Here is a 24,201-nt window from a genome sequence, read left to right as displayed (position 1 = left end):
CATGGGGCCTCACACATCTCTGTGGGCAGCCCTGGCACATGGGGCCTCACACATCTCTGTGGGCAGCCCTGGCACAGCAGCCTCACACCTCTCTGTGGGCAGCCCTGGCACAGCGGGCCTCCTGCCTCTCCGTGGGCAGCCCTGGCACACTGGGCCTCCTGCCTCTCTGTGGGCAGCCCTCGCACACTGGGCCTCCTGCCTCTCCGTGGGCAGCCCTGGCACAGCGGGCCTCACACCTCTCTGTGGGCAGCCCTGGCACAGCGGGCCTCCTGCCTCTCCGTGGGCAGCCCTGGCACACTGGGCCTCCTGCCTCTCTGTGGGCAGCCCTCGCACACTGGGCCTCCTGCCTCTCCGTGGGCAGCCCTGGCACACTGGGCCTCCTGCCTCTCTGTGGGCAGCCCTGGCACACTGGGCCTCCTGCCTCTCTGTGGGCAGCCCTCGCACACTGGGCCTCCTGCCTCTCCGTGGGCAGCCCTGGCACACTGGGCCTCCTGCCTCTCTGTGGGCAGCCCTGGCACACTGGGCCTCCTGCCTCTCCGTGGGCAGCCCTGGCACACTGGGCCTCACACCTCTCTGTGGGCAGCCCTGGCACAGTGGGCCTCCTGCCTCTCTGTGGGCAGCCCTCGCACACTGGGCCTCCTGCCTCTCCGTGGGCAGCCCTGGCACACTGGGCCTCACACCTCTCTGTGGGCAGCCCTGGCACAGTGGGCCTCCTGCCTCTCCGTGGGCAGCCCCGGCACACTGGGCCTCACACCTCTCCGTGGGCAGCCCTGGCACAGTGGGCCTCCTGCCTCTCCGTGGGCAGCCCTGGCACACTGGGCCTCCTGCCTCTCTGTGGGCAGCCCTGGCACACTGGGCCTCCTGCCTCTCCGTGGGCAGCCCTGGCACACTGGGCCTCACACCTCTCTGTGGGCAGCCCTGGCACAGTGGGCCTCCTGCCTCTCTGTGGGCAGCCCTCGCACACTGGGCCTCCTGCCTCTCCGTGGGCAGCCCTGGCACACTGGGCCTCCTGCCTCTCTGTGGGCAGCCCTGGCACACTGGGCCTCCTGCCTCTCCGTGGGCAGCCCTGGCACACTGGGCCTCACACCTCTCTGTGGGCAGCCCTGGCACAGTGGGCCTCCTGCCTCTCTGTGGGCAGCCCTCGCACACTGGGCCTCCTGCCTCTCCGTGGGCAGCCCTGGCACACTGGGCCTCACACCTCTCTGTGGGCAGCCCTGGCACAGTGGGCCTCCTGCCTCTCCGTGGGCAGCCCCGGCACACTGGGCCTCACACCTCTCCGTGGGCAGCCCTGGCACAGTGGGCCTCCTGCCTCTCTGTGGGCAGCCCTCGCACACTGGGCCTCCTGCCTCTCCGTGGGCAGCCCTGGCACAGTGGGCCTCCTGCCTCTCCGTGGGCAGCCCCGGCACACTGGGCCTCACACCTCTCTGTGGGCAGCCCTGGCACAGTGGGCCTCCTGCCTCTCTGTGGGCAGCCCTGGCACAGTGGGCCTCCTGCCTCTCCGTGGGCAGCCCTGGCACACTGGGCCTCCTGCCTCTCTGTGGGCAGCCCTGGCACAGTGGGCCTCCTGCCTCTCCGTGGGCAGCCCTGGCACACTGGGCCTCACACCTCTCTGTGGGCAGCCCTGGCACAGTGGGCCTCCTGCCTCTCTGTGGGCAGCCCTCGCACACTGGGCCTCCTGCCTCTCCGTGGGCAGCCCTGGCACACTGGGCCTCACACCTCTCCGTGGGCAGCCCTGGCACAGTGGGCCTCACACCTCTCTGTGGGCAGCCCTGGCACAGTGGGCCTCCTGCCTCTCTGTGGGCAGCCCTCGCACACTGGGCCTCCTGCCTCTCCGTGGGCAGCCCTGGCACACTGGGCCTCACACCTCTCCGTGGGCAGCCCTGGCACAGTGGGCCTCCTGCCTCTCCGTGGGCAGCCCTGGCACACTGGGCCTCCTGCCTCTCCGTGGGCAGCCCTGGCACAGTGGGCCTCCTGCCTCTCCGTGGGCAGCCCCGGCACACTGGGCCTCACACCTCTCTGTGGGCAGCCCTGGCACAGTGGGCCTCCTGCCTCTCTGTGGGCAGCCCTGGCACAGTGGGCCTCCTGCCTCTCCGTGGGCAGCCCTGGCACACTGGGCCTCCTGCCTCTCTGTGGGCAGCCCTGGCACAGTGGGCCTCCTGCCTCTCTGTGGGCAGCCCTGGCACACTGGGCCTCACACCTCTCTGTGGGCAGCCCTGGCACAGTGGGCCTCCTGCCTCTCTGTGGGCAGCCCTCGCACACTGGGCCTCCTGCCTCTCCGTGGGCAGCCCTGGCACACTGGGCCTCACACCTCTCCGTGGGCAGCCCTGGCACAGTGGGCCTCCTGCCTCTCTGTGGGCAGCCCTGGCACACTGGGCCTCCTGCCTCTCCGTGGGCAGCCCTGGCACAGTGGGCCTCCTGCCTCTCCGTGGGCAGCCCTGGCACAGTGGGCCTCACACCTCTCTGTGGGCAGCCCTGGCACAGTGGGCCTCCTGCCTCTCCGTGGGCAGCCCTGGCACAGTGGGCCTCCTGCCTCTCCGTGGCCAGCCCTGGCACAGTGGGCCTCCTGCCTCTCCGTGGGCAGCCCTGGCACACTGGGCCTCACACCTCTCTGTGGGCAGCCCTGGCACAGTGGGCCTCCTGCCTCTCCATGGGCAGCCCCAGCACACTGGGCCTCACACCTCTCTGTGGGCAGCCCTGGCACAGTGGGCCTCCTGCCTCTCCGTGGGCAGCCCTGGCACACTGGGCCTCCTGCCTCTCCGTGGGCAGCCCTGGCACACTGGGCCTCACACCTCTCTGTGGGCAGCCCTGGCACAGTGGGCCTCCTGCCTCTCCGTGGGCAGCCCTGGCACAGTGGGCCTCACACCTCTCTGTGGGCAGCCCTGGCACACGGGGCCTCCTGCCTCTCTTTGGGCAGCCCTGGCACAGTGGGCCTCCTGCCTCTCTGTGGGCAGCCCTGGCACAGTGGGCCTCACACCTGGCCATGGGCAGGGTCTCCTAACCTCATGAGTGCTTTCTGAGACACCACAAGGGTCTCAACTGGGGATCAATTTCACTAGCAAAATAATTCATATCAATAATAAAGTTATACTGAAAACAGAATACAAAAACAGAATGAATACACTCAAAAAAAAACCTACTGAAATAGGCAGGGTGGCGATTTCTGAATTTTTCTGAAAATTCAGGGGGAAACCTACCATTATTCAGTTAGCGAGCACAGAGCCGCCGGCTAGAAGAGGGCTGTCCAGCCAGAGCCTCCATCCTCAGCCTGGCGGCCACCCCTCCCTCACCCCTCCTATCTCCTCGCCTCTTTCTTCCCAGATTATCAGTGGTGCGAAGTGGCCTAAAATCCTTTTAAAAGAAGTGAAAACTGAATTGACTATCAAGCGATAAAGAAGAGGCGAGAGATAAAGGCTTGAGGACTATTTTCAAGGATATCTGCAAGGTTGAAACCCGACCAGAACTACTAATGTAGCTTTCGAGGGTAAATGAAAGAAAATGCTGACATTAGCCGGGCAGTTGAGCGTCTGGAAGACGTGTTTCTTTCATTACCTGCTCACTGTTCTGCAGAGAAACAATGAAGCTGTGGCTCAGGGTGTCCAGGTGAGCGAGGGATTTCTCCAGATGACTCAGGGCATCTGCATAGGTCACCTTAGAGTCCCCAGCTTCCTGCACGTCCTCTTCCGGATTTCTTTTCCGCGGCTTCTCAATAAAATGTTTGACTGTCTTAATAGCCTTGTTCGTCATCTCCTTGCGTACTTCCACAGACAGCTTTAAAAAAAGGAACGAACAACAATGAGACAAACCAGCCCGCGCTATTTATGGCGTGTTTAATAAGGCATTCAGGAGACAGAGCGGGCAAAGGTGACATTTTAATATGCAACTCGAACCAGTGGGTAGGGCTTTTGTTATACTAGTTTTTCTCTGGAATATCATTTGCACTGTTAAATCAGTAAAAAGAGGTTTCTTCTTATATGAGTCTTTTCTTTTAATATACTTTTATTGTTGGCAAGTCCTCTGCTCCAACATCTAAGAACATGTACCCTGTCAGCTCGGCATGCTCGGTCTAGGCCCACACAGAAGTCTGTGCTTTCTAGAACTTGATATTGGCCACAGGAGGTGAGCGCATATTTTCAGAGTTTCCTTTTTTTTTTTTTTTTTTTTTTTTTTACCTCATCACTAGTTTCATCAGAAAAGCTTTTTTTCCTTATTTTTAATGGTATTTAAAAATAACTAAATAACCTGACACTTGTCAAGAATATAGAGTGTAAATAAATGCAACCCTAAGTTAATTTTCCTGATGAGCCAGGACCTCTAAGACGCCAAATAATATTAGGAAAAAGATGCAAGGCTTTTATTTCACTGGGCATTTCATTTCACTGGGCATTTGAGTTTTTCACCTCTTAACTTTGTAAAAACAGGTTGGTTGCTGAAGGACGTTAGCGTGAGTTTAAGAAGTATAAGTTTAACACTGAATTTACAGTTAGCAAACTTATTTTTTATAAATTCTTCTATGATGGAACAAGCAAAAAGTAAAAGAGAAAAAGATGGACCAAAACGTACCAGAGTAGAAAATGGCAATTTCTTCACTAACCCTAATCCACAAGGTACTTTTATTCTTAGCCGTCTTTTTTGCGAAATCCACAGAATGAACATGTCACTCATATGCATCATTACCATAATAACCAATCAAAGATTTGAAACTATTCCCTGACAGCAATTTGTAATTACTATTCAAAAAATGTGGATTTTGAAAGATAAGTGACTAAATTGTTCTATTGCTCAATAAATAGATAATGAACATCAATTTTCCAGGCCCTGGAAAAATGAGATAAAAATATGAGCCAGGCTTAAAGAAATCACATTTAATATAGGAGATGAGATGGTGGGGTGGGGGTGGGGGGGGGATTGAGGAGTCACCCATGACATCTGCACATCTCCTTGGGTCTACCTTCAAGATACACCCAGACTCCACCCAATTCCCACCCCTTCGCTGACACCACTCAGCCCCAAGCCGCCATCGCCTCTCGCATATTCCAAGGGTGCTCCCTGGCCTCCCGACGGACGTGGCAGAGAGATAACCACCACACACACCCACCACACACACGCAGGCTCCACTGCATCTGCCCGACCCCTTGCGCTGGGGTGAGCCACGCTCCAGCCCACGGCATCTGAACAGCAGTGACGTGTCATGTCTGAGCCACTGCGACCAACAACCCGCATGCACTGCTGTCCGTCTCCCTCTGTCCTGGCCATGGCAGCTGGGGAGGTGCAGGTCCCAGACGGTAGAGCGTCCTTCGGCTTGGACCCTACGGACGGTGGTATAGAGCTCTCTGCCGCCTCTCACCGGAACAGGAGCATGAGGGAGCCTGCACGCTTGCTGTGTTCAATGAAACCACTGCGACTGGGGGTGGACTGGCCACTCCAGCGTGACAGCAGCAGAGTGACATTTCACAAACATGATGCCACTCCTCCGCTCACGTCCGTTCATGCTTCCCAGTTCACTAAGAATAAAAGCCAGTCTCCGAAGCCTACAGGACCTGCTCTTCCCTCACCTCACCTGCCTGTCTCACCTCCACCCCTTCTCCACACTGTCCCTCCACTCCCGGCCTCCTGGCCTCACTCAGCGCCCTTCCACCTGCTGGTGCCTTGACTGCAAGTCCTCCCAGGAATCCTCCTGGCTGGCCCCGGTGCTGCCCTCGGGGCTTTCTCCTGACCCACCGTTAGCTTTTTTCCTTTTTTAATACATTTTTATTGATTTCAGAGAGGAAGGGAGAAGAGAGAGATAGAAACATCAATGATGAGAGAGAAGCATGGATCAGCTGCCTCCTGCAGACACCCTACTGGGGATTGAGCCCGCAACCCACGCATGTGCCCTGACCGGGAATCAAACCAACCTACTAGTTCATAGGTCAACGCTCAACCACTGAGCCACGCTGGCTGGGCTCGGCGTTAGTTTCTTTCTTCACAGCTGACATGGAGCTTCTATCTGCTACTGCCTGTCACTGTTATCTTCACAGAACCCGGACGGTGGCTCAAACACAATGAATGCCCCATTTGTTGAATGTATGGTGGACAGATGACAGTATTTAGAGAAGACAGAAGAGCAAACGGGAGCTGCGAGGTGGGAGCTCAGGGTGGATGTAGGACCCCCGGGAGCACTGCATTCAGACAGAGCAGGGCCGTGCAGGTCTCTGCTACACGCTCTTGTGGTTGTTGGGCTGGTTGGTTTTCACGATGCTTTAGGAAGACCTAACACCCAGTCTCAGCTAAGGGCTGTGAGAGAACAGGCCTGGGCTGAACTTGACCTGTAGGCCGTAGTTCACCGGCCCCTGAGCTACTATATGGGGAATCTACAGTTGGGAGATGAACTGAGAATAAGCTGTAAATGGCCTCGGGCGCCTGGCTGGCTACACAACCTGCACTCCGGGAATGCGGACACCACCGAGGACAATAACATGGACTGTCTCACTTGGTCCCCATTTAAAAACACTGTAGGAGAATCTTCCTCCAAAGAAATACCGGAAACTTCAGGTTCCGAGGGGAAAAGGTCATCGTTGCTCAAGCCTCTCTTCGTGGGTCCTTCCAGATCAGCTCAGAGTTCACCCTCGGGACGCCATCGCCCCTGACACCATCTCAGCCCAGGCACACGCCTCTCCCACGCCTCCCTAAGGCACTCGGCGCTCTCCCAGATCCAAGAAAGGTCCCACTGCATTCAACTCGTCTGCTTATTTGTGCGTCTCCCTGACTAAACAATGAGCCCCTTCACGGCAGAAGCTGTGCTTCCTAGGTCTCTGCATCCCCGGCCCTAACATGCTGTCTAGCCCATCGCAGACAACGGGAACATCACTGGCCCTCACACGCTGTCTAGCCCAGTGGTCGGCAAACTCATTAGTCAACAGAGCCAAACATCAACAGGACAACGACTGAAATTTCTTTTGAGAGCAATTTTTTAAACTTAAACTATAGAGGTAGGTACATTGTTATTGACTTAATTAGGGTCCTCCTAAGGCTTAGGAAGAGCCACACTCAAGGGGCCAAAGAGCCGCATGTGGCTCGCGAGCTGCAGTTTGCCGACCACGGGCTTAGCCCATCACAGACCAAGAGAAACATCCCTGGCACCTCACACGCTGTCTAGCCCAGCTTTGGGCAAACTACGGCCCACGGGCCGGATCCGGCCCGTTTGAAATGAATAAATCTAAAAAAAAAAAAAAAAGACCGTACCCTTTTATGTAATGATGTTTACTTTGAATTTATATTAGTTCACACAAACACTACGTCCATGCTTTTGTTCCGGCCCTCCGGTCCAGTTTAAGAATCCATTGTGGCCCTCTAGTCAAAAAGTTTGCCCATCTCAGACCAACAGGAAGTAGCTGCTGAGAACTGATCATCTCTGATCAACAACCGGGGAAAGACCCTTCAAGAAGCAATGAAATGACACGTGCTGACGTGTCCCTAGAAATGTGTGTTCAGAATGTGGCGGAAGGCTCTGATTTACTCTGCAAAACCCTGTTCCTGGCCGAGGGCCCCACGAGCCTAAAACTGGGAAAGGATATGTTAAAGGACTTGAAACAAACAAACAAACAAAAAAACAACAAAAAAACCACACACACACACACAAAACTGGGGCCAGATGTCATTGGGACAAGGACATTAAACTAGCGATGACTTTCTGTTCATTCATTCTATAGACAACGTCCCCTGAGTGGGTGCTGCACGCTGGGTGCCTTGGGCCGTGCTGGGCACAGACAGGGCTAGATCAGGCCCGCCCCGAGGTGGTCCAAGTCTGGCTAGAAATGTGGGGAAGCATGATCCTCATAAACCTACACCAGGGTCAGGACAGGATGCTGTGGAGGGTCCTGAGGCACCCTTGTCCCGACAGGACGGTTGTAAAGGAGGCTACGTGTCAGGAGAGTCCTCGGGCGTGAGTGGGCTTTAAGACAAGGGAAGACTGCCAAGAGGTCACCAGGCCTGGGAGGAAAGGGCGTGGCTGGGACGCAGAGGGCAAGTAAAGGCCATCAGAGAGGAGGACGAAGCCAGCAGTGGTGACCACGGGAGGTTCTTCATCACCTTCACGCCCGGGAAGCCTGACAGGAAGGAGCTGAAGCAGGAGCTGACGCCTTCAGTGCGATCGCTCTCAGGGCCTGGCTCGATCTGAAGTCCACGCAGCCATTTTCATCACGGGCAGGCGCTTCAAGGCTGATCAGTCTGGTGAAACAGGCACTTTTCCTTTTTGAAATGAGCATCGCATGCCTCTGAAGATAAGGCTGAGATTGAGATGCAGGAGCCTGAGAAAACCCAGCTGCTACCCACAGAGTCAGGTGGGAAACTGGGGTTGGCATGCTGCTTACACCGAAACAGCCACGACGCAGGACAATGGCAAATCAAGAGCAAAATTATTTTATTCACATATTTCCACATCACCATTACTCTGAGATTGAAAACAATTTCTTTGATTAATAAAGGATGGCTAGATCAGCCGTGGGCAAACTACAGCCCGCAGGCTGGATCCAGCCCGTTTGAAATGAATAAAACTAAAAAAAAAAAAAGACTGTACCCTTTTATGTAATGATGTTTACTTTGAATTTATATTAGTTCACACAAACACTACGTCCATGCTTTTGTTCCGGCCCTCCGGTCCAGTTTAAGAACCCATTGTGGCCCTCGAGTCAAAAAGTTTGCCCACCCCTGGCCTAGATAGCCACTCGATGTGGTCTCCATTTAAAACCTTGTAGGACTTTTTCAACTTTCCCCCCTTCAAGCACAAACACCCCACCCCTCGCCACATGCTAGGCCTGGGGATACACAGGTAAATCCACACACACTCCCTACCTGTGAAGATACACATCCCAATGGGGAAGCCAAACATAACAATAGATATTCGTAAAGCGCAGCTGAAGTATCAGTTAAGTATGTGGGTGCACCTAGAAAAATGTCTGGCCCAACCAGCGTGACTCTGTGGTTAAGCGTCGAACTATGAACCAGGAGGTTACAGTTTGATTCCTGGTCAGGGCACATGCCCACGTTGTGGGTTCAGTCCCCATTGTGGGGTGTGCAGGAGGCAGATGATCAATGATTCTCTCTCATCAGGGATGTTTCTAACCCTCTCTCCCTCTCCCTAATCCATTTCAAAATAAAAATAATAGCCGAACCGGTTTGGCTCAGTGGATAGAGCGTCGGTCGGCCTGCGGACTCAGGGGTCCCGGGTTCAATTCCGGTCAAGGGCATGTACCTTGGTTGCGGGCACATCCCCAGTGGGGGGCGTGCAGGAGGCAGCTGATTGATCTCTCTCATCGATGTTTCTGGCTCTCTATCCCTCTCCCTTCTTCTCTGTAAAAAATCAATAAAATATATTTAAAAAATAAAAATATCTATCTTGGAAAAAAGGCAAGCAAGTCTGCACAAAGGTGGGGCAGCCCACCAGGATGTGGAGGCTGCACAGGTCTTCCTGGGAGGAAGGGGAAGGGCGGGGCGGGCTCCAGGCAGAGAGAGCGGCTTTATAGAGAGCGTGCTCTAGGCTGTGACCCTCGATCTGCCAGCGTGCAAACACCCCAGGGGGATCACATGCCCCTGAAACAGTGGCTCACTGCCGCAGGGGTCCCGAGGGCAGAGCAGCAGCTAACACTACATTTGGGGAAGAGGAAGAATTGTTTCTAAAAGAGATCAAATATCCCAGGACTCTGACCCACAGCTCCTCCCCACCCGCGCTGCCAGGGAGAGGTGATGCTCCTCCCTCCAGGCTCAGGGAGCCACTGCTCTGGGACGAGGAAAGGCGAGGTGGGCAGGGCCGGCAGGTGTGCTCAGGCAGGGACTGTCCTGCGGGAGGCGGGGCCCGCATTCAGGGGGCCGGGGTCACCGCGGAGCATGCTGGGAAACCACACATTCTCCGTTGGGGGCCAGGTCTCCCACCTGGGGTGTGTGCGCCACCTTCACGCAAAGACTTTTCAAAGGATACACGGGTGCAGACGGGTTTAAGGGCACTGGTTTCTGAATGTCCTCCTTCCCTGACTTCTCTTTCCTAACAGTGACCTTCCTGAGTCAGGGTACCACTTCCCTTCACCAAAGGCCTGCCTCGCTCACCCAGGAGAGGCCTCCCCGAATCCCACTGGGACACACTGTCCCGGAGTCCAAAAAGCTCCAGAATGCCCAACAGAGGGGCCATTCAAAACACTGGTGTGTGAAAGGATTCCAACAGCGGAGAGCAAATGTCCTTATGCTTATCACACAGTTTCCAATTATTTATTCTCAACAAAACTGAGTTGTCAGCTGATAAGTCATTAAAAATCATTTTTAACAAGAGATCACTATTTGAATTTTGGGTGATAGCTTGGAAGGCATTCAAAGAAATGAGTGGCATTGCTATGACATCACTCCTTCCCCATCCACTACATGAACAAGACTTTTAAATATTCATATCTATAGAAATGCAAAATGGAAAGAATTGATATTTAATGCAATCTCAATCTAGCAATAAGTAACAGTCATCCAAGGGCACATAAACTAATTAAAAACAATGTTTAAAGCCCTACCCACCTCATTGAGATGCACATTTAAAATACAATTTTATTTTTAATAGTTAATACTTATTTATCAAAAATGTTAATGCATCTATGTTGTTCTGATCTAATGTACGATGCAATAATTCAACCAATAACTCAATGCAGAGTTATCATAAAAAATATTAGAGCCCTATGGTCACAAGAAACACTTTAAATGTTAATTCCTCTTTTTGGAATTATTTTTGATGCAGAGAAACAAGACTTTTAAGCATAAAAGCACCTCATTCCGATAAATTACATGAAGGTGAACTGTAAAAGCTCTCAACACTAACCATTCTGTGGAACTTTTTCATTAAGAGACCTGGGCAAATCCTAGGTGACTTCCGCAGCCACAGGCCACTGGGATGGCTGCAGTCCCTCTTAAAATACCCGAGAAAGTGATTGCTCCCTAAGCTATTTGTTTACACCTTCATCTGTAAAGCGTTCCCTCTGGCTGTCCAGCAGGCAAACACCCTGCCTCCCGTGCCGGTGTCCACTGGACAGGAATGGTCCTGGGTCCCATGTAGAGAGCGCAGTGGGCACTGGCTAAGGGAGAGGGCACGGCTGCTCAGTGCACATCCCTTCACAGCTGGAGATGGCCTTGATACGACAGCCATCAGGAGATAAATCTGTTTCTAAGTCCAGGGACTAAGTAAGAGGAGGGGACGGGCTGGATGAACAAGGAAGGGAGGGGAAAGGGTCCACATCACTGAAGGGTTACTGTTGAACGCGAACGCTGTGAAGTCTGTGAAGTCTGCCAGACAGGAGCGTGCAATGGGGAGGTTATTTTCACACTCCTTTCCCTGCTGCTTTTTTCATGTTAAAATTTGCTGCACGTTATTCTGAGGCTGTTTATTAATTCCTCTCTCTTCCCCAAGATCCCACCCACCCCCTGTGAGGTTGGAGCCCATACACTTCGCAGGAAGGGGAAGGCCCTTCTCGCACTTATGAAGGACAGGGCCGCGAGGGCTGCCGCCAGACACCTCCTGGGGGCCGGTGCACAGACTTCTATGATGGGGCTGTGCACATGGCTGACAGGACAAACCACAGGGAACATTACAGTAATACTCTCTCCTCCTGTAAACCTGTTTGCAAGGCTGGATTTGAAAGGTCAATGGAGGAACTGGCTCACCTGAGCCAGGTGGAGGTGCACCCGGATGACTATGATGGACTTCTGGAAGGAAACGCTGGTCCCCTTGTTATCACAGGGGGACACCGACAACATTTAAGAAAGAACTCGTGGACTTGTACAAGTCACAGTATTCAGAGTGAATGCTAATCCACAGCCCTCCGTTGAGTAAGCAGCCAGGAGGGGCCCTTTAAGATAGGTTATCTGCGTGGCAACAACCTCTTCCTAATCTGAGCACAGCTGGCGGGACCAGGCAGCGATGCAGCCGGGCAGCAGCCCAGGGGCTGGACAGTGGCCATCCACTGTCCTCTGCTCTACACCGGACAGCGACATGCAACCAGACAGGTGCCTCTCCAGGGAAACTTTAATGTGAGGGTGTGTGTGTGAGAGTGAGTGTGAGTGTGAGTGAGTGTGAGAGTGGGAGAGCCAGAGGGAGCAGGTTCACACATTCAGGTCACAGCCCATCCGTGTTTGGGAAGCTTCGCTCACGGAGCCCGTTCCCTTGCTCCCATATTGCTGGTACTGGTGTCTTGCTACTCTTACTACAATGCCCTTAACTGAAGTGACCAGAGGGGGAGGCTTCATACATCCTGAGAAAAGAAAAATCCTAACACATGGGAATAAAGAGTCATGCCGTCTGCAGATGACATAATTCTCTATATAGAAAGAATGGTCTGGGAAACAGCAGCCTATGACCGTGGTTCTCGAAGTGAGGCCCACAAGCCACAAGAGGCCCAGACTCTTTCAAGGGCTTTCCCAAGTCGAAATTATTTTTATGACATTAAATTATCTTTTCATTATTTACCTAGTTTCACTGCACTGATATTTGTGTGATGGTTAAAAATACTGGATAAAAGCGTGGGAACTTAAGCACAAATCAAGGGACGGCATCATTGGCATTTTCACTTAAGCATGTTCTTGAAAAAGGAGGAAAAATTATTAGTTTTACCAAATGTCAACCACTGAGTGCACAAGTCCTCCGTGTCCCGCGGGGAGAGCCGAGGTTTACGCCGAGAGCGCTTCACCGCGTGCGAGCAGCACAGGCCGTGGGCGGCGGGGCTGCAGCTGGCGGAGCTGCTTTCTGCAGCGGCCCGGTCGCCTGCGAGAGCGGGGACAGACACGGCGGGTACTCCGACTTGGGCGTCTGGCAGACAGTCCTCCAAGTGAACGGAGTGAGCCTGTCATTTCAATAGAAACAGCTCACTATATTTATTGCCAATGACAAAATCTGAGCTCTCAAGCGAAAAATTAGAATTCTGGTAAACTTGTGCCCACCACTGTGAGCTGACAGCTTCCCGATACTTAAAGACTCATCTGCTGAGGCAGGGGGTTCATACTCATGCGCATGCTTTGCTCATAGTACATAAAGCGATATGTCAGCATCGGGGTTCTCTCTGTAACTCAGCAGGTCCCTCTTTTCCAAATGCCCAATGCATTCTATTCCAAACCAGACCTGGGTGCAAGATCAAGTCAAACTGTAATCTAGACCAGTGGTTTTCAGACAGTGAGCTGCAGGAACGTTTAAAACATGCCATGCCTGCCTATTGAGTCAGGGGCACTGACCTCTTTTCCCTCAAATTGTCAAATAAGAAAATGACAACAGCCAACACAACAGTAGCTGTCTGGTGTAAATAAATCAAAATTAACTTGTTTGTGTGTTTTTTTGTCAGATAAACAAAAAAATATAACCTATTTTTTGGTGTGCCGCAGAATTTTAGTAGTTAGTTTATGTGCCATGAGATAAAAACAGTTGGCAATCGCTAATCTAAACCAACAGTTTTGATGTGAGCAGAGTACAAAAAGTTCATGACATGGATTCCGTTTCCACGTTACTAGTCTTAAGCTCCATCGCTTGCTGAGTTTCAGTCACTATCGAAGAATCCCCGAAATTATAGTCTATTACAGCACCCCCGCTTCTCAGGCCTCATCGCTGGATTTCCTTCACTTACTTCAACCAAAATGACAAAGACGTGTCCTATGAAACCAGACATAGAAATGTAGAATGATGCTGACACTTCATCAATTATTTTTCTTTTGGAAGTATAGTTATTTCCCATTAAAATATGCTATTCATGTCCACCTATAATGGGTCTATTATTGGTAGTTTTCAATGAACTAAACAAATATTTCTAAAATTTCTTGGTTTTAATTTCTAATATAACTACCAATGAATATAAACTTCATAAACAAAAGTTCTTTAGGGTCCTCAGTAATTTTTAAGAACGTCAAGGCATCCAAAGATCTAAAGGTATAAGAATCACCAAGCTGTGACAATAACTATTTAAACACCCACTCAACGACTTCCTGCTTATGCTGTGCTAGGAACTAGAATATTAGAGATAAAGGCACCAGCCCTACATTCAAAGAATTTCCAATTTCGTTAAAATTCTCAATATTAAGAATGTTACTGTAAAGAAAAACTTCATTTTAAGTCTCTTAGAGGAATGTCTTTTGTATCTTAATGTCACCAATGGCAAATAATATTATAGATGGCACATAGCTGATGCTTAAATACTGAGAGTTTTATTCTGAATCTACATAACATGCATTCGATCGATGCATCGGAAAGTCAGGTATGTTGTCACGTGGTGAGGAAATGTGCACTAGCTAACCATGCTCACACACATTTTGGACACCGACTGCCCATTACAGTGAAAACGTGCTGCCATCCTCAGTTAAAAGGCCATCTTAGCACCGTGAAGGCCCTAAAGGTACAGCGACAATGCGGCCCTCTGAATGATTCTTGAGCTTTATATTAAGTTGGATTTTTAAGTCATATCCCAGTTTTTAAGATAAATGTATTCTTCCAGAGCCTTATGTCACATAGTCTGGTTAATGAGATAAGGGAGAAAACAGCAGCTTATTTCAAGAATCTGAACTGTCATCATATGAAACACAGATTTCCTGTGCTGTTTCCACAGCTCCAGAAGGCAGGACCAAAAAGTGGAGACTGTCAGGAGCCCGAAGAAAGATGCCATCTATATAAGGGCAGTAGCTTAATTATCAATAGAAATGATGCTTAAAGGTCAGAGGTCAATCTAGATAAGAGGCTCTCAAGTAATTTTCTGCTCTAATCCAAAGGAGACAGGGTCCTCCCACCAGGAACGGCGGGAGCTGAAACAGAGGGTGCATGAGGGTGGGGTGAGGGCGGCAAGTGCCTGTCCAATCCAGGATGAGCTCTGGGCAGGATCCGAGAAGGCCTTTTCTAATTCTGTCACTACCTGGGGTTTTCAAAGAAGGATCCCCGCAAACTTCTGGGAAGCATTTAGTAAGCGAGAGGGGTACTTTTCACACCCTTACTTCTCATGTAGCTATACCAGCAACTGAAAGGGAGTGGGAAGTATAAAACACGAAGGCTGAGATTACACACAGCTCCTCCGATAGAACCACCCGTGTCTGAGCCACACCAGTAGTGTTGGACTTGCATTTAAGCTTCTTTGACCATTTTCCTGGATTTCTAACCCACTAGCTTGTTCTCTGTACCTTCTACAAAAATGTTTCTAATTACTGAATTAAAAAAGCAATAGGAAAGCAACTCTAACCCAACTGAACCAAAAGACAAAATTTAGAATGGGAGCACATGCACTTCACACATTTGTATTCCTTTCCTTCTATATATCCATCACCTCCAACATCATGCAAATTCCACCTCTGCCTACGGGACTAATGCCACGCTGTGAATATTTCCCCCAGAAGTTCTACGAAGTGGCAAATGCAAACAGTAACCGAACGGGCATTACCCTGAGGGCAAAGAGCCTTCCTGGTTCATTTTATCCCGGAACAGGGACTACATTCGGGCTCTGGGGCCCCGCCCCTCTGAATTCTGGCCTCGGAGCTTGCTGTTCTTGTTACGCACTCTGGCACTAGCTCACCGGCTCTTTCCAAGGTTTGGTTCTGAACCCAGCATGCGTACCCATTTGAAAACTGCACACTACACGCGTGTAGTATATTCACTTACTTTACATTTCTAACATCCCTCCCAAGCTGTGGGAACATCTGGTGTTTTGCAAATGTGGCCAAATCCAGCGGCATTTCCTTTTCCAAATGTGTCCTCGGACATGTGCAGGTTGCTCTGCAGTTTGAATTTTATTCTCTTTCTCTCTGCAGAACGCATTGAGCGATTTCAAACGTGCACTGTATCTAAACTTTATACTTTTCTCTCTGGATGACAACTTAAAAAGCTTGCCAATTAATCAAACGAGGGAAAATACAAAGCTAGACCGAAAGTATAAAATTGATTTCAATGTCTCTGCCTCACTTTTCTACAGCTTAACCTGATGCAGCAGAAAACCACCTCCTGGGACCGTTGCCGAGGATGATACCACCTGCACTAAGAGAAGGACAAGCCATAATCCACTGACTCGGTCCGCACTGGGGCAGCCCTGCATCAGGAAAATGCACAGATGTTCACGAACAGCTGCATCATGCATCTGCAGTTCGTTAAGAAACTAAGGTCATGAGAATGTGCTATAATTTAAAACCATGACATTAAAACAGCATGACAACTCAAAACCTACGTGGACTCTACATCCAATTCTTGCATTGACTCGTGAGTAAATAATTGCTGTTGAGAAGTCTAGAACCATCTGTCCACCTCTACACACATGTTCGCAGTTAGCATATGGCCTTGGCTGGTCATGTTGCTCTGTTCCCGCCCTCACATAAGAAACAGTTAAAATTCCTTCAGCCTGAGGGGAGCGAAGGCCCTAACCCTCCACCTTCCCCGTCTGTTCCTGCCTCACCCCTGCAGCCAGGTCCCAGGTCCCTCCCTCCAGCGTATTCATCCTGCAGTGCTAATGGACTTCCAGCCTCTTCCAGGTCTAGCAGATCCAAAACCAATGTGGGCTGGACTCCTGCCTTGTCCCCCACATTGCCAGGATCCTGCCTGGCCTTCCTCATTCAGGCTCAGCCTGTTTGGACTGAAGATGCTCGGGGCTCCTGGTCCCCGCTCCCCCAGTTCCCAGAATGGCCCCTGACTGCTGGCTCCAGGACTTCTTAGCTACAGTGCAGTTCCAGGGTCAGAGCAGAGGCCCCGGAAGAAGCCTGAGGGGTTTAAATTGTGGCTCCTGTTACCAGATGACTTTGGTTGAACTCACCTATTAAAACCAGAGTAACACTATTATGTGGTTCACAGATTACTCAGCCACAGCCTCTGCCTCCAGGAGGCAGAAAGCCAAACAGATTCCTGAGGCTAAACCACAGAACCCTAAGTGGCAGGTTCAAAGGTCAAAGCCGGGTTTACCAAACTTGTGCTCTTTTTCAATATGTCATACTATCATACTACCTCCCTTTAAAACGAGCCTTATTTTCTTCCTTAAAAAAACAAAAACACAAAATTGATGATCTCCTTCTGATAGTAGTGGTTGTAAAATTTAAAACCATTACACTAATAAGAGAACGAAGTCATTGGTTATCCACAACCATAAACCCAGCAAGTTAGTTAAAACTAGGCTTCCCCGGAGATGTTTGAAGCTGTACTTGTGCCAGCTTCCAAACGAATGACTTGAACTCTTAGCCTTTCTACTCCATTTTCAGGATAACATGAGCTATAACAACAATTCTTGGGGTGGAGTACCAGGCGGGCTTGCCAACCTGGGGGATGAGACAGCAAGCGGCACAGCCAGGCCGGAGGAGATGAAAAGGAGGCTGTGTGAGAGCACGTTCAGCAGCGAGACAGAGGCGGGGGGTTTGTAGGAGGGGTCATGCCAGTGAGAGATTTACAGTGAGGTCGGGGCGAGGGGGCAAGAAGGAAAGACAATGACCCGCGTTATCTGTTCGGAGGGAAACTACACATTGCTTAGGGATCTAGAGCAGGAACTAGGGTCCAGTTAAAGGGCTCAGCCCTGAGCCTGGAGTAGACACTGGAAAATGCAACCCCCACTCCCACGGATGATTCTATCACCAAGTCGTGTACTCCGTGGGATTCATAGGGAATTTCCTCCGGGCTCACTTTAGCCACAGCGAAGTTGCTACGGATGCATGCAAGGTGGGCTGGGCACTGGAGGTTCCTCCCACCTGCCCACTGGAGAGCGGGATGCAGTCTTTACTATGGAATGCCATGTTATGAAAACTAGAGCACATCTGAACTGTAACTATTCCGCATTTCCAGGAAGGAAATAAAAACAAAATCTACCGAACGTAAGAGCAGCTTTCATGCCTCCTAAAATGTCCCATCCACTCTACGCAGTCGTTGGTTACCTTGGTCACAGCTTCTGGAGAAAACGTAATTGCATCCAGCACAGTGATGAGGTCCCCCGGGTGCAGGCGATCAAAGTACTTGGTGCAGGCCTCGAAGGCGCGCAGCCACTCGGGCGGGGACGCCGGGGCTTCTTTGATGAGCTGAGGGTCTCCGGTCCAGAACAACTTCTGTAACCAGAGGGTGTACAGGGAGCTCGGGGACAGCATCCGTCCGTCCTTGCCCGGGATTTTGGGAACGAGCTTGGAAATAGATAAGATATTCTGACTTGAAAGAACCGGCTGCAGTGCATCCAGGGGGCTCGTGCCTTCCTCGGTCAGTTTTTTGTAGTTCAGACCTATTGGAAAGAGAGGGAAAGAGAGCAGTTCTCTCCAGCACAATGCAGAGGCTTCGCACACACGCCCAGCCCCTGCGCGGCTCAGTGCAGACCCATCGGCCAGTGCAGGTGTAGCATATCGCTCAGTCGCCCGTGACACAGACCAGAAGGTCTGAGTTCTGGGCTCAGCCTGCAGTGTGATCAACTGCAATCCCGATGAGCCACTCACTCCCGTGAGCCTCCGCCTCCTCTCCGGCCACTGGAGACGCCGGACCTCCTGGCTCCTGCCACCCTCTGTGGCCCTGTTTTCCCCGATCAGTGCCCACACCAAACCGCACGGGTTCATGTGTATTCACCTGGCATCTCATCAAGGACTTGAGGGCTGACATGAATCGCACCCCTTGTCCCCTGTCTCTACTCCATGTCTAATTTGGTTACTCAGTAAACTTTATACTGATACACTGAAGGAAATTCTCATAATTGTCATGAATATTAAATAAATATAGACTTGAAAGTGCCTTGTAAATTATAAAGTACCACAGAGATTTGAGGGGTGTTAGTGTGTTTAATTTTCTTCGTATGAGTATGACGATAGATGGACACCATTCTAAAGATTCCCACAATTTATCAAAGATTCAAAGGCTCTTACTTTAATGGTCTCCACATATGCTTTAAACATACAGGCTTCACTCAGGTGTAATTCTGCCAAATGCCTACTGTGAAGTGAGACAGTCTTATCCTGTACAAATCTTATATAATAAAAGGCTTATATGCAAATTGACTGAACGGTGGAACTACCAGTCACTATAATGCGCACTGACCACCAGGGGACAGACACTCAACGTAGGAGCTGTCCCCTGGTGGTCAGTGCACGCCCATAGGGGGAGCGCCACTCAGCCACAAGCTGGGCTCACGGCTGGTTAGCACAGTGGCGGTGGTGGGAGCCTCTCCCGCCTCCACGGCAGCGCTAAGGATGTCCAACTGCCGGCTTAGGTCCACTCCCAGGACATCCCCCGAGGGCTCCTGGACTGCGAGAGGGCACAGGCTGGGCTGAGGGACCCCCAAGTGCACAAATTTTGTGCACTGGCCCTTTGTAAAATATAACCAATGAGAGTAGGGAAAAAAAAAAAACACCTCTGGAGTCAAAACTTTAGATTTTAGTATCAGGTCTCCTATCAGTCACTGCGACTTTCAATTGGTATCTTGGTTTCTCTAAATTCCCCCAACTGTGAGTGAAGGAGTTGAAAATACAATAACTAAAGACAATTAGCATCAAAATCTTATGGTTTCAGATTTATGCCAGCCATGGTGCACGGACATGATTGTGTACAGAAAAATAATCCCTAAATTTAATTTCAAAAATGGCCATGTTGCTCAGTTCGTTAGAGCACTGTCCTGATACACCAAGGTTGTGGGTTTGATCTAGGGTCAGGGCACATATAAGAATTAACCAATGAATGATTAAATAAGTGGAACAAATCAATGTCGATCTCTTTCCCTCTCTCTCTCTCTATGTGTGTGTGTGTGTATAAACTGAGTGGCCAGATTATTATGACCACCTGACGTTTGTAGGCAAATTAGCTGTACACTGCATCGTATGGAATATGGAAGCCGAAGGCCTGTTCGAACACCTTTGTGTTTGCAGTTACCAAGATAAAATGTCTCCAATTCGCACAGGAACACAAGGATTGGACAGTTGAGCATTGGAAAAAAGTCATGTGGTCCGATGAATCACGTTTCCAGTTCCATCATGCAGATGGCAGAGTGAGAATTTGGCGGAAACAGCATGAAAGCATGCACCCATATGCATGAGTAACCCTTCAAGCTGGTGGGGGCAGTGTTACGGTTTTGGGAATGTTTTCCTGCATGATTTGGGCCCTTTAATTCATGTGAAACAATGTCTGAATAGCACCACATACCTAAGTATCGTTGCTGATCAAGTTCATCCTATCCTGTTGATGGCATATCCCAATGGAGATGGCTTCTTCCAACAAGACAATGCGCCCTGCCACGGTGCTCGTATTGTGCACAAGTGGTTTCAAGAACATGACAGAGGCTTTACCTTGCTTAGGTGGCCCCCATAATCACCAGATCTCAATCCAATTGAGCATTTGTGGGATGAAGTTAAAAGAGCCATCAGGCAGCTGGTTCCACAACCATCAAATCTCACAGAACTGGACAGTGCTATTCATCAGGCATGGTGTCAGAGTCCTCACATCAGCTTCCAACATCTCGTGGAGTCAATGCCAAGAAGAATTGCCGCAGTACTGAAGGCAAAAGGTGGCCCAACAAAGTACTGATGGGGTGGTCATAATAATCTGGCCATTCTGTGTGTGTGTGTGTGTATGTATATATATATATATATATATATATATATACATACACACACATACATACATATATATCCCACGTTCAAAGGCTGTTAAATCACGTTGTTTAGCCATATCTTCAGAAAAAAATCACTTCTACTGTCGTGGTAAACAACCTGCTTCCCTATTTATAATGGTCTGGCCCTCTAGCAACTTCAGCGCGAAATTATAATTTGCCTACAAATGTCAGGTGGTCATCATAATCTGGCCGCTCAGTGTGTGTGTGTGTGTGTGTGTGTGTGTGTGTGTGTGTGTGTGTGTATGTATTTACTATTATTCTTATTTTTTAAATGAATTCAAGCTGGAAAATGATCATCTGACCTGATGCCACCACCTTGAACTTCTTCAGCAGCCGAATGTGGGTTTCCGGTTTAATGGTGTACTTCCCCAGATCTGCGCAGCCGCAGCCTTCCAGGAGGGTGAAATAATACAGCAGCCTCTCGTGGTCCATGCCCCCGATGGTGGGGTAGATATACTTTACCATGTGCTTGTGAAAGGCTTCAGGGTCTGTCTTCAAAGTCTCAAAGAGATGAAGGGCTTGGGCTCGATTTTCTATTTCTACTGTGGACAAACTGAAATTAAAAGACAAAAAAATTATGTTAAAATTTGGTTCCTTTATTAAACAAGATTTTTTTTTAATCTGGGAGGAAAGGCTACTTCTTTTATTTTTTTCTATTTTTTTATTGATTTCAGAGATGAAGGGAGAAAGAGATAGAAACATCTACAATAATAAAAGCGTAATATGCTAATTAGACCAGATGTCCTTCCGGACAACCTTCCAGACAAAGCCAGGGCTGCGAGGGAAGCCAGGTCCCAGGTGCCTGCCAGCGGCTGGAGGGAAGCCCGGGTCCTGAAGGGAAGCCAGTGCTGGCAGCCGGGGAAGGAAGGCCTACTCTTGCATGAATTTTGTGCATCAGGCCTCTAGTCAATGATGAAAGAGAATCACTGACCAGCTTCCTCCTCCATGGCCCACACTGGGGATTGAGCCCACAACCTGGGCATGTGGCCTGACCAGGTATTGAACCGTGGCCTCCTGGTTCAGAGATCGACGCTCAACCCTGGAGCCACACCAGTGTATAGGAAAGGCTACTTCTTACAAGCCCCTTCCTCCTGCCTAATCAGAGACGGTGAGCACCAAGATGCAGGTGGTTTTTATAAAGGAAAACCGGTGTATTGAATGCCTCTATTGCTCAATGCGATGTTCATGTGCTCTCCCACGGGTCTACAGCATCCCCGCAGGCATTATTCACATGCCTGCAGTTGGGAGAGGTGCCCAATGCTTAACAGCCAGGAAATGAACCCAGATCTGCCGGCTGCCACTCGGCATTATTTATTCATGTCACAAGACAAATGTAAAATCGGAGCTTCATTACAGAAATGTAAACAACCTTATTATTTCAGGGACTTAGGAAGCCTGTGAGGGGCGAAAACAACCCCAACTTTTAGGCCTAAATATGACATCCAAGAGCCTTATCTTGATACTGGATAGACCCAAATTTGATACAATGCTCAAACACAATTAAAATCAGCAAGAATAGGTATTTTCACTTTCACTTGAATTAGCTGTAGTTAGGAATGCCACTTAAATAAAAACACATCTTATTATTTTCATCTTGACTTAGATGTCTTTACAATATAATAAAAATGTTCTCTAATGTTAAACTGTCAGAAAAAAAATGTTAAGGAGCTGTGTTTGGCTGATCAATGTGTATTTTGGGGGTGAGAGGAGGGCTTAATGCTGGTCTTGTGTTTCTCCCGCCCAGAGCACAGAGCCCAGAGCCCAGCCGTGTGGGTCCCATGCCCAGGTCGGTGAGGCAGCAGCCCGCCCCCCACCCCCACCCCCGGGGCAGTGCCTGGCGCAGTGAGACAGACTCCGGCAGTACCTCGCGAAGTCAGGTTGCACCTGGTTTCAGAGCAACTCCCGGGAAACATGACTCCCTTTTTACTGGAATTCCCACCTTCAGAAAGTGCCAACACGAGTTTTTGGCTTATACAGATAAAGTGAACACAAATTATGTCTTACAATTTTTATGAGTAGTAGGGATACTTAGGATGACAGCTCCAAACTATAAAGTCCAAACAGCAGGTAATTTAAAAATGCTCTTTGACCTTTCACTTCAAGAGAAATGCTATTTTTCCATTAAGACGCGATTCAAACATTTACAAAGATATCCTGAGCTACACAATGTCCCTGGTCTTAAAGATCTCCCTCTGTCTCCTCTGACAGCCTTCCACCCGGGACTCAGCCTCTTTAACTGTGTCCGACCGAGTCTGTCCCCTCGCTAGGTGGTGCACCACTTGAGGGCAAAGATGACACCATATCTCCTTTATCTTTAGTTTCTCAGGGCCGAGCACCAGTGTGTGGAACACAGGACACACTCAACGCCCGTGCCACACAGGCGCGTGGATGCACAAACCCTGGGTGTCCTCCACACTGGGCGGGCGCAAAGATTTCCATCAAGCTCTCACCCAGCAGTCTGCAAACCTAGTTGTTATAAACACTCAGAACTGAACAACAATGCTAAGTAAGAGGATGGGCTGACAAATGCATGCAATTATATTCCAATCAAGAGCAGGGCCACTCAAGCTTTAACTTGAAAAACAGTCGCTATCAATGATAAAAGAAGGTTTAGTGACAGAAGCACCTGAGTTGGCACCAGAGAAAGGAATGGAGTGAAAATAACAGGAACAAAGTTTCCAGACAAGAAAGCACAGGCCTATACAAGACACGGTGAGGATAGTGGGTGGCAGGTCAGAAAAAATTCTTGACACTCTCACTATTCAAAATACGCAGTGTATCATCTGAGAAAGACACTGTGTACACAGCAGAATATGAAAGCGACTCAGAATTTGATTCCCTTCATAATTTGCCGAGTGAAGTCTGAACACAATGGTGTGAAGCAGTAAATACTACCCCACGTCACACCACCGAGATGAGTCGTTTCAATGGAGCTTTGCAGGCAGAAGCACATGCCCAAAGGAGAAGGGAAAAGCTTGCACTCACTGTGCTGCCTGCTGGGCCGGTTACGTCTAAGTACCTACCAACCAACAGGTGAGCGATCAGAGGGGGTAAGTGACTCCTAAGACGGTGTCAGATCGGCCTGGACTCGTGTGGCTTTGTTCCCCTTATCGCCATGCAGCCGTGGACGGATAAGGCCCTGTTCCCGCGTCACAACCATTTCAAAAGCCGATTCTTTGTGTAACACCGGCCTTTGCTCTCTCTCCAAGAGCAGTAGTCTCCGAGCTCTCCTGTCACACCGCATTCCTAACGACCCTCGGAGACAAGCATTCAAGACAGACTCATCCACAAAGTGGACGGACAGTGACTAAACCACAACAGTTTGACTTCCTTTGTGTTCGACTTGATTCTGAACACCGTCTCTCTCAATCAACTTTACTTTCTCGCCCACCCACGTATTCTTCTGCGCCCACAATTCAGTTTGCCTGATGTGCAATTTTACCTAATTATCTTGTCAAGAGAGATACTGGAATACCTTTCCTGACACATGATAAATACCAGAACCTCCCTCTTCAGTAAATTACAACGTGCTAAGATCTTCTATAGATGCCAGCAATCAATAACCCATTCAACAGCTCCCCCTGAAAGAAGCTGTGATCTTCCCTTTGGAAAAAGAAATGAAATCTCTGCTTAGAAA

At 50.0% G+C, this 24,201-nt stretch overlaps 1 protein-coding gene across 1 annotated transcript in view; it reads right to left on the bottom strand.

Moving 5' to 3' along the window:
• NBAS (NBAS subunit of NRZ tethering complex) overlaps window positions 1-24,201 on the bottom strand; it is a gene marked incomplete at its 5' end in the record, with an annotated part of 205,602 nt that overhangs the window by 26,001 nt on the left and 155,400 nt on the right. Inside the window, 3 exons of the mRNA XM_081100575.1 lie at window positions 3,550-3,768; window positions 17,863-18,197; window positions 20,867-21,117. Coding sequence (XP_080956701.1) covers window positions 3,550-3,768; window positions 17,863-18,197; window positions 20,867-21,117 — 805 coding nt within the window. The remainder of the gene's footprint in view (window positions 1-3,549; window positions 3,769-17,862; window positions 18,198-20,866; window positions 21,118-24,201) is intronic.

The sequence above is a fragment of the Myotis nattereri genome (assembly GCF_964212035.1).
Source record: "Myotis nattereri genome assembly, chromosome: 10".
Lineage (NCBI taxonomy): Eukaryota > Metazoa > Chordata > Mammalia > Chiroptera > Vespertilionidae > Myotis > Myotis nattereri.
This window is presented reverse-complemented; position numbering and strand designations above follow the sequence as displayed.